The 9988-nt window shown below is 37.2% G+C and overlaps 1 protein-coding gene across 3 annotated transcripts in view; it reads right to left on the reverse strand.

The window, feature by feature from the left end:
* Positions 1 to 9988, reverse strand: part of LOC106105965 (oxysterol-binding protein-related protein 8) — a 45083-nt gene that overhangs the window by 28067 nt on the left and 7028 nt on the right. The window contains exons 1-7 of one of the 3 annotated variants that reach the window (XM_013286480.1): positions 5640 to 5668; positions 5149 to 5249; positions 4630 to 4693; positions 4059 to 4171; positions 1944 to 2114; positions 961 to 1047; positions 528 to 672 (exon numbers count right to left, since the gene is read on the reverse strand). Coding sequence is in view for 2 of the 3 variants with exons in the window: in XM_013286478.1 (XP_013141932.1) it covers positions 528 to 672; positions 961 to 1047; positions 1944 to 2114; positions 4059 to 4171; positions 4630 to 4693; positions 5149 to 5249 (681 nt within the window). In the remaining variant the exon portion in view is untranslated. Of the gene's footprint in view, positions 1 to 527; positions 673 to 960; positions 1048 to 1943; positions 2115 to 4058; positions 4172 to 4629; positions 4694 to 5148; positions 5250 to 5639; positions 5669 to 9988 lie in introns of those variants that run through there. The other 2 variants (XM_013286479.1, XM_013286478.1) reach the window with 2 other exon arrangements.

Genomic DNA, 9988 nt, shown 5'->3' on the forward strand with positions numbered 1-9988 from the left:
AATACATAATAAATGACGTGTAAGACATTTGTATATAGTTTCTTATTTGTATGAAATTCGACTTCATATATGCGTGAAAAACATTTTTTATACCAAATAGTGAAAAGCAAGAGGCCACTGAAATACATAAAAAATAAAAATAATTCCCTAGTCATCTCATCATACTAATATTATAAAGAGGAAAGATTTCTATCTTTGTATGTATTGAAATAACTCAAAAACTACTGGGCCAATTCCAAAAATTCTTTAACTATTAGAAAGGTAATTTATCTATGAGTAACATAGGCTATATTTTGTATTGTTGTTAATATCACACGGACGAAGTCGCGAGCAACATCTAGTAATATTATAAAGACGAAAGATGAAAAGACGTATTTTTCGATTTTTTATGTATTAGATTCACGCAAAAACTACTGGGACAACATTATATATGAGTAACATAGGCTATATTTTGTATTACCAACTAATTTCACGCAGACGAAGTCGCGAACAACAGCTAGTAAATAAGAAAATAAGCGTAGTCTTACCGATGGTCTCGTTGTGTGGTCCTCTCGGAGCCCAGATGTTCTGTTCTAGAGGATGATAGAGTTTGAAGCAGAAGCCGTCCTTCTTGCTGGGTCGTTCTATCACACGGCACGAGGTCAGTAGCACCGTACCCACCCAGTGGCTACTCTGTAACACAAATGTATGGATGTTGCTTACTATCTATACATATAATAAAATTGAAGTGTCTATAATATCAAAAGAATATTACAGATTTCGGGAAAAAAATTTTGTCTGTCTGTCTGTCTGTTCGCAACCTTTGTTCCGGGTAATCTCCGAAACGACTGGGCCGATTTCGACCGGACTTTCACTGAAGGGTAGCTGACATAGACCCGTATGTTATAGGCTACTTTTTTAAAAAGTTCCACGAGTCATAGGTAAATGATATTTGTAATTAAATCTCAAATACTAACTAACCTTTGCCTTAGGACTCTTATACAGCAACAAGATGCCAGGCTTCAACACGCACCAAAGTTTAGTCCACGATTTCAAAGATCCCCGCACCTAGTGGAAACAGACATTAAATTATTACACACAAAACTTACCGAATACTACACATTTATAGCCGGTTTCCCAGCTACGTATAACCCAAAGAGATTAAAGATATATAAAGTAGGCATAGTCGACACTTTACTTGAAACATTTTTCACATAATCTCACTAACGCAGGTAGAGTTATTCTAATATGTCCAAAATTACAAACAAGCAAATAATTAAAACACTGAAAAGCGTCTTGAAGTATCAAATTTGACATTCAGATATTACCGTACATATCCTACACATATTGGACTTGTGACCCAACCGAGGACTTTAATTTCCTACACATATTGGACTTGTGACCCCGTCGAGGTCTTTAATTTCCTACACATATTGGACTTGTGACCCAACCGAGGATTTTAATTTCCTACACATATTGGACTTGTGGCCCCGTCGAGGTCTTTAATTTCCTACACATATTGGACTTGTGACCCAGCCGAGGACTTTAATTTCCTACACATATTGGACTTGTGACCCAGTCGAGGACTTTAATTTCCTACACATATTGGACTTGTGACCCCGTCGAGGTCTTTAATTTCCTACACATATTGGACTTGTGACCCAGTCGAGGACTTTAATTTCCTACACATATTGGACTTGTGACCCAGTCGAGGACATTAATTTCCTACACATATTGGACTTGTGACACAGTCGAGGACTTTAATTTCCTACACATATTGGACTTGTGACCCAGTCGAGGACTTTAATTTCCTACACATATTGGACTTGTGACCCAGGACTTTAATTTCCTACCGATTTTGGTAACTAATTTGATGTTTAAAATGCTATAAAAGTAAGACATAGAAAATCACTGTTATAATAACAGTTAACACTAAATTTTAAAGTAAGATTTATTATAACTACCTTCAGCCAATCAGCGAGTACGACGACAGTAGGATCTTCTATAGAATGTAAGAGAGCGGACGCAGCTCTCTTCTTCTCCCTACGGTAGTGCTGTCTCTGAGCTTTGTAACTCTCCTTGCGAGAGAGTGCCGTGCTAGGCGCGCGGGGCACGCCAGCCGCCGTCTCAGACGACTGGAAGATTGCAAATAAAAAAAAACATTCAAAACAAAATAACATTATATCGTTAACACTACAAAAAAAAAAACAAAGTAAATCAATCTTACTAAAATTATAAATGCGAAAGTTTATATGGATGTTTGTTAGAGTTTGTAGCCTAAACTGCTGAACGGATCTCGATGAAATTTGGCATAGACGTAGAGGATAATCTGGAAGAACACATAGACTTTTTATCACAGGAATAGTAACTGTTCCCGTGGGATTCATTAATTTAGTTTTTTAATGTTTACTCGATTCAACATATTGAGATTTGGCACAGATATAAAACACAGTCTAGTACACATGGGATAAGGTTCATCCCCGAGAAATGTCCGGTTCCCGGTATACGTAGCTTTTTGTTATTTATATAGTTCGTATGTTCTCTCATACCACGAGGACAAAGTCGCGGGCAACAGCTAGTTTAAAATAATGAAAACATGGGTTTCCATTGTAACGATACATACATATGAACAAACATAAAGCAGGTTCAGAAAAAGACAATTATTTTTTAAAATTGCGTGAAGTTAAAAATATAGCCTATGTTACTCAGTGTTTACATAGCTTTTTAATGGTGCAAGAATTTTTGAAATCACCTCAGTAGTTTTTGAGATATATTAACACATACAAAAATCAAAAATAAATGGGCCGACTCGCCCGCCACGACCACACAGAAGACAGACGTGAAGTGGAAGCAATTCCGCGTTTCGTCTGATGAGTGTGGTGCCGGAGGCCCAATTTTAGTCCCTTTCCCTTTCCACCCTTTTCTTAAGAGGAAAGGGTGGAAAGGAAAAGTGGATTTGATGCTGGAGGGGCGCATAGGAAGGGGAAATGTCCTCTTTATGTGCGTCTCCGTCAATTAAGGGTAGGCAACACATCTGCAACTGCGGATGTTTATGGGCAGCGGTCGTTCATTTCGGTGAATTCAGGTGACCGCTTGCTCGTTTGCCACATGTTATAAAAAAAAAAAAAACAAAAAAAATCCTCTTTATAATAGTATAGACTACATACAAAACGCTTTAAAAGTCAGTCGTCTTCTGACTCAGTCGGATAAGTCTAAAAGACAATTTATCTACGTAACGGAAGCGATAAAATTGTTAATAAATTTTGATAAGCTTAAGAAATGAGACATATAAAAAAGTTAAATCTAAATCTATACTAATATTATAAGGAGAAAAGATTTTTTTGTATGTATTGAAATAACTCAAAAACTACTGGGATGATTTCAAAAATTCTTTCACCCTTAGAAAGGTAATTTATCTGAGTAACATAGAATATTTTTTTTTTAATTACACGAGGGCGTCGCGAGCTTCACCTAGTAATGTGATAATCCCATTTGGTAATGTTATCTATACTATTATAATAAAGCGTAAACACACACTTCTTTGTTGCCTAAGATGTCAGTAATCACAGCATATTTTTGAATAATTCTTTTCTTAATAAAAAGCCCTACACTTACGTCATGCTTTAGGCTATATATTTTCACGCCATTAAACTTAGGGGGTAAATATTTTTGAATAAAAACCCTAATGTGGGAAAGAGACCATAAGTTGCTGCCAACATCAAGGAAGCAAGATTGTCAAGGTTTGTCATGTCATTTTGACATTTCCATGCTGAAGCCGCACGGGAACAGCTAGTACTATATAAAAAAAACACCGGCAAAGAAATTCAAAGATGTGTGAAGTCGCCCAGTGCAGGTTGACTATGACCTAGTCCTTCTAGGGTAGGCTCTGTAATATTTCTTTATTATTAATAAAACTGCCTGTCTTTGTAGTGTTTCTTTATTATTGTGTCCACGTGCAGTCTTCCCTTCCTGACACCTTCGCTGTCACTGTCACTGTGTTACAGGCTCCCCCTCAATGGGGACATATGTATATTGAGCTGGTGAAGATCACATTTCACCTAAAACCGTAGTATTCTCACCTTATCGGAGGAGGTACCGTCTGGGGCGTGCCCCCTACCGTCGCCTGATGCTGGCGTGTGCGCGGGCGCGGCGCCGGGCGACCGGGGCGGGGGCGTCAGAGTTGTCTCAGCTCCAAAACACACAAAACATATATCGTTAAAAATACAGACAGATAGAACTACATATACTACGAGAGTTCAGGGGTTTTAGCACTTAACTTGTAATCTACAGATTCAATTCCAAAATTCATATGTACAGTCGACAAAAGAAGGAGGTACTCAAGTCGTCTGTATGTTTTTTTTATTATTTTTTGTGTGTGTCACGGCATAACTCCGCCACTATTGGACCGATTTTGATAATTCTTTTTTATCTGAAACGTAATGCTTGAAGGTGGATCAATTTTAATACAATAAATAATAATTGTACAATTTTGACATAATAGGTACAATAAGGGAGGTTTACTATTTTCAAGGAATTATTTCGTTACTTTTTAGTGTACTGTCTTTTTGAGAATATTTTGTTTTTAGTGTATTTTGTTTAGAAGTCGGTTTTGTTTTTTCATTAAAAAAATTTGTGTAAAAGGTGACTCACCGACGGTAGGTGGATTTGTCGAGATGGCGGGTAACACAACGTTCCATGGTAAGTTATTCTGCTTCTGAAATAATAAAAAAACCTATCAATAATTACTCACTCAAAGGTGTATTTATTTAACTGAATTATCTCATTTGTGTAATCATCCACTTGCCCTTATCCCTTACGGAAGGTCGTCACAGTATGTGCTCTTCCATACACCTCTATCAGCCATATCTGAATCCACTCCTTTCTTAAGCATATCCTCTTTCACACAATCCATACTTTCTTCGGTCTTCCTATCCTTTGTAGCCATCCACATACAATCTTAACAATTTCTGGTTTATGGTGGTGATCACCTTATTGGTGTACCTAGTAGTGTAATATTGCACGTTACTGTTTACCTTTTTTGTGCAAACTTACACCTTTTGTGTTTTATTTGACAACCTTACTCCTTTTTGGTGTAATTCCCTTTTATTAACATTCTTACACCTTTTGGTGTATTTGCCTTATTTGTGTAATTATCTCAAGTATAATCACCTTATTCGTGTAATTCGGCGTCGACGTGTGGAAGTGGCCACAATCGCCCGCCCGCAGCGCTGGCGATGACGGCGTGGTGGTGGAAGGCGAGGACGGTTCCACTGCCGGAGAGGAGCTCATCATGAGATCACACCATCGGGACGGTGGATGATGGCAGGGTTGGGGAATGGCGAGGGAAGTGACAAATGGATTTCCGTCACAGAATTACAAAGAAATTCGATTCGATTTAGATATTACACGCTGATAAAAGTATTCAATATCAAAAAACTTGATACAAAGTAAAAAAAAGCTTTTTCAAATACAGTTAAGTAGTTTTTAAGTCAATAAAAATAATATTTTTTATTAAAGATAATATACTCCGGTGTTATAGAACATAATAAGTAAAAAGGGACTTTAGAATCGTGTCTTAGGAATCTTTATTAAATATTAATAAACATGTATTATTAATAAATAAAATGGAATGTCGTAAAATTTATTAATAATTTAATTACATTTAAATGGAATGATTTGAGGTACATAGGAATAAGGTTAACTGGAAATGAACCTGAAAATATACATTTTTAATGAGTTTATATGAAAAAATTACGATAAGCATAACTAATTTTAACTTATGTACAGGGAAACTGGAGGTGTCCAACAATAAAAGCTATTGTTTGTTAACTTGTTACCGACAGCGCGTCAGCCGAAAATACAAAACTTTTCTTCTAACTAATACGTCTTTATTCAAACTCATCTACATACTAGCTGTTCGCGTGCGGATTCATCAGCGTGAAATTAAAAAAAATATATTTTACTGTTTACATTTGTAAATTATCAATAGCAAATGTCTAAATGACATGACATGACAAACCTTATCTCTTTAGCAATCCTCCTTTCTTGACGTTGGCAGCAACTTATGGTCTCTTTCCCACATTAGGGTTTTTATCCAAAATATTTACTTCTAAGTTTAATCGCGTGAAAATATAGCCTAAAGCGTGACCTAGGTGTAGGGCTTTTTATTAAATAAAGAATTATTCAAAAATATGCTGTGATTACTGACATCTTAGGTAACAAAGAAGTGTGTGTTTACGCTTTATTATAATAGTATAGATAGTTTATTAACAGAAAAATCGTAATAGTTAGTCACACATCAAAAAGCTTCAATTCGGTACAAAGCACTGACATTTCCAATCACCTATCTATTTATAAACATCTATGGTATTAAGGTTTAAGTAAATCATCATATAAATATTATAAATGCGAAAGTTACGATGGATGGATGGATGTTTGTTAGCGTTTGTAGCCTAAACGGCTGAACGGATCTCCATGAAATTTGGCACAGGTTTAGTCCACCATAGTCTGAAAGAACACATAGGCTACTTTTTATCCCGGGAATAGTTACGCTTCCCGTGGGATTCTTTAATTTAGTTTTTTAATGTTTACTCGATCATTATGCAACGGTTCAACATATCTTATTGAAATTTGTCACAGATATAAAACAAAGTCTGGAGTACAAATGCGATAAGGTTCATCCCCGAGAAATGTCCGGTTCCCGAGGGATACGTACGTTTAAGTTATTTATATAGTTTGTATGATTTCTAATACCACGCGGACGAAGTCGCGGGCAACAGCTAGTTTTACATACACCTATAACTACAAAGGAACTACCACCGGGCCTGTTTGTTTGTCGCACTAAAGTCGACCATGAATGACAATTATGGATTACAATTGCTGATGAAATAACCCTCTTGAGGCGAAAACAAAATTTACATTTGTTTTCAACGTTTCGCGGAATTGGAAACAGCTTTTTTTTACCTCATACCTATTTAGTAGCGTTCCAGAAAAATACAGGAATAAATTTGCTGATGCAAGGGAAGACAAACAAAGAAAATTTTAATTTTTATGAGACACTACAAAAGAGTGAAGTTACAATCATCATCTCCCCTGCTTTATCCTACTCTCGTAGTGTCGGCGCGCCGGGTTTTCGTCCTCCAAATAACTCTATCATCCGTCATCTCAGTCATCACTCCCTTCTTGATCATGTCACCTTTCACACAATCCATCTCTTTCTATGTCTACTTCTACCGGTGTAGCACATTCATAACTAACGTCAGTCTTGTTACATGCAATTCATCCCTTCTCATAACATGCCCATAACACTCTAACCTTTTACTCATTTTCTCAACCACTGGGGCTGCTCTCAAACTTCTAATGTACTCATTTCGTATCTTATCTATTCGTGTTACCCCACACATCCATCTTAACATTAGCATTTCCGTCACATGTATTCTCCTTTCATCCGTCCCTTTTACTGGCCAACATTCAGATCCATACATCATGACAGATCTTTTTTTTTATAATAAAAGGGGGCAAACGAGCGGCGTGAACACCAAGGTGGTCATCGACGCCCATGGACATCCGCAACACCAGAGGAACTGCAGATGCGTTGCCGGCCTTTGAGGAAATGATAGGCTCGCTTTTTGAAGGACCCTAAGTCGTATTGGTTTGGAAAATTTACAACGGTTTAGTAAATTTTCCCCCTTTATTTTAAGGGAAATATAGTATATATAATAAGAGTGAAGTTACAATGTCAAATATAAAGTTAATGAGAAATTTTATACACAACTAGTTGCTCGCGACTTCACCTGCGTGTATTTAAAAATATAACTTAAGTTACTCACTGATAAGGTTACTTTCTGATGTTGACAGAATTTTTGAAATCGGCGGAGTTTTTTGAGTTATTGCAATACGTAAAAATACAAAACTTTCCTCTTTATAATATTAGTATGGATTAGCATACAAGTATAGATAACTATTATTTGCCCGCGACTCCGTCTGTGCGGAATTAATAAAAAACAAAAGCAAGTACCCTATGTGTTCTTCCAGAATATCCTCTACATCTATACCAAACATCCATTCATCCATCCGTCTAACTTTCGCATTTATAATATTAGTATGAAGTATGATTGAATTTATTTGGTAAAGTTTTAGTATTTAAATCGATAGAAAAAATTCTTAATAAGTCTGTTTACAGCATTACAAAAGTCCAATTATTTACATAGATTTTTTTGTACATACATCGACCAACATCTTTCCTAAAATTTATAAATAATATTCCACCATGATATCAACAAATTAGTCTAAAATATCGTATTATAGGCTACTTATCTTTATATTGCGTAGGCGAAGTCGCGGGCAACAGCTAGCACAATACATTTAAATTCAATAACACCACGTGATTGTCGACAACAAATTCATAACACCTATTCTAGTTTCACGACGGTCCAAATAAAAACGTTATGAATACATTTAAATACAAAACGTCCTTACAGATATAAATTCAAGAATATTAACAATGAGGCTACACGAGTAAACAATGTACAGTCGTGGAAATCAGCAGTTATACACTTAAAGAAAAATTGTGCCTTGAAACGAGACAAACTCCCCTTTTTTTATAGCATAAGGTGGCAAACGAGCAAGCGGCGCGCCGCCAAAATGGCGAAGCGACCGCTGCCCATAGACATCCGCAATTGCAGATGCGTTGCCTACCCTTGTACGAGGGAGGAGGAGACGCACATAAAGAGCATATTTCCCCTTTCTATGCATCTCCTCCACCGTCAAATCCACTTCCCCTTCCCAACCTCTCCTTATAAGAAAAGGTTGGTAAAGAGAAAGGGACTTAAATTAGGCCTCCGGCACCACACTCATCAGACGAAACACGGAATTGCTTCCATTTCACGCCTATCTTCTGTGTGGTCGTGGTATTACTGGGGGCGTGCCGGCCCATTCGTGCTAAGATGTTAAAGCGGGCACTACCACTGTTCCCTTACAAATAACCAATCAGATAGTAGCACGCAAACGAAAGATTAATGACAATTAGTGTACCTCTGATCGACCTTTCTTGTACACACACAGTTTTTTCGATGAGGGGACAGTTGAAAATTATTTTATTTCAAAACGGTTACATCTGTCACCTTATTAGTGACTAGCTGTTCCCATACGACTTCATCCGCATAAAATTATAAAAAAATCATTTTATTGTTTACATTTGTCAAATTATGAATTGCAAATGTCAAAATGACATAACATGACAAACCTTGGCAATCTTGTTTCCTTGATGTTGGCAGCAACTTATGGTCTCTTTTCCACATTAGAATTTTTATCCAAAACATTCACCCCTAAGTGTAATGGCGTGAAAATATATAGCCTAAAGCGTAAAGGAAGTGTACGACTTTTTATTAAAAGAAGAGTTATTCAAAAATATGCTGTGATTGCTGACATCTTAGGCAACAACAAAGTGTGTGTTTACGCTTTATTATATTAGTATAGATTTAGATTTTTTTAATAATATGAGATGGCAAACGAGCAAGCGGCCACCTCAATCCACCTCAATAGTAAGCGACCGCTGCCCATAAACATCCGCAATTGCAGATGCGTTTCCTACCCTTAATTGACGGAGGAGGAGACGCACATAAAGAGGACATTTCCCCTTCCTATGCGTGTTCTCCAACCGTCAAATCCACTTTTCCTTCCCATCCTTTCCTCTTAAGAAAAGGGTGGAAAGGGAAAGGGGCTAAAATTAGGCCTCAGGCACCACACTCATCAGACTGTAGGCGGAATTACTTCCACTTCACGCCTGTTTTCTGTGTGGTCGTGGTATTGCACCGGGCGAGCCGGCCTATTCGTGCGAAGATGTTAAAGCGGGCTCTACCACTGTGGAAATAGATAGTAAGACTAAAAGGTCGGACGGATGATTTTAGTTCTCATCTGTCCCCACATGGGGACAGAGCGGGGTGACGGTTGGGAATCCATCCTCTTGTAGGTTTTTTTTTTTTTATAGTAAAAGGGGGCAAACGAGCGG

This window comes from Papilio polytes, unplaced genomic scaffold (genome assembly GCF_000836215.1).
Source record: "Papilio polytes unplaced genomic scaffold, Ppol_1.0 DF822622.1, whole genome shotgun sequence".
NCBI lineage: Eukaryota > Metazoa > Arthropoda > Insecta > Lepidoptera > Papilionidae > Papilio > Papilio polytes.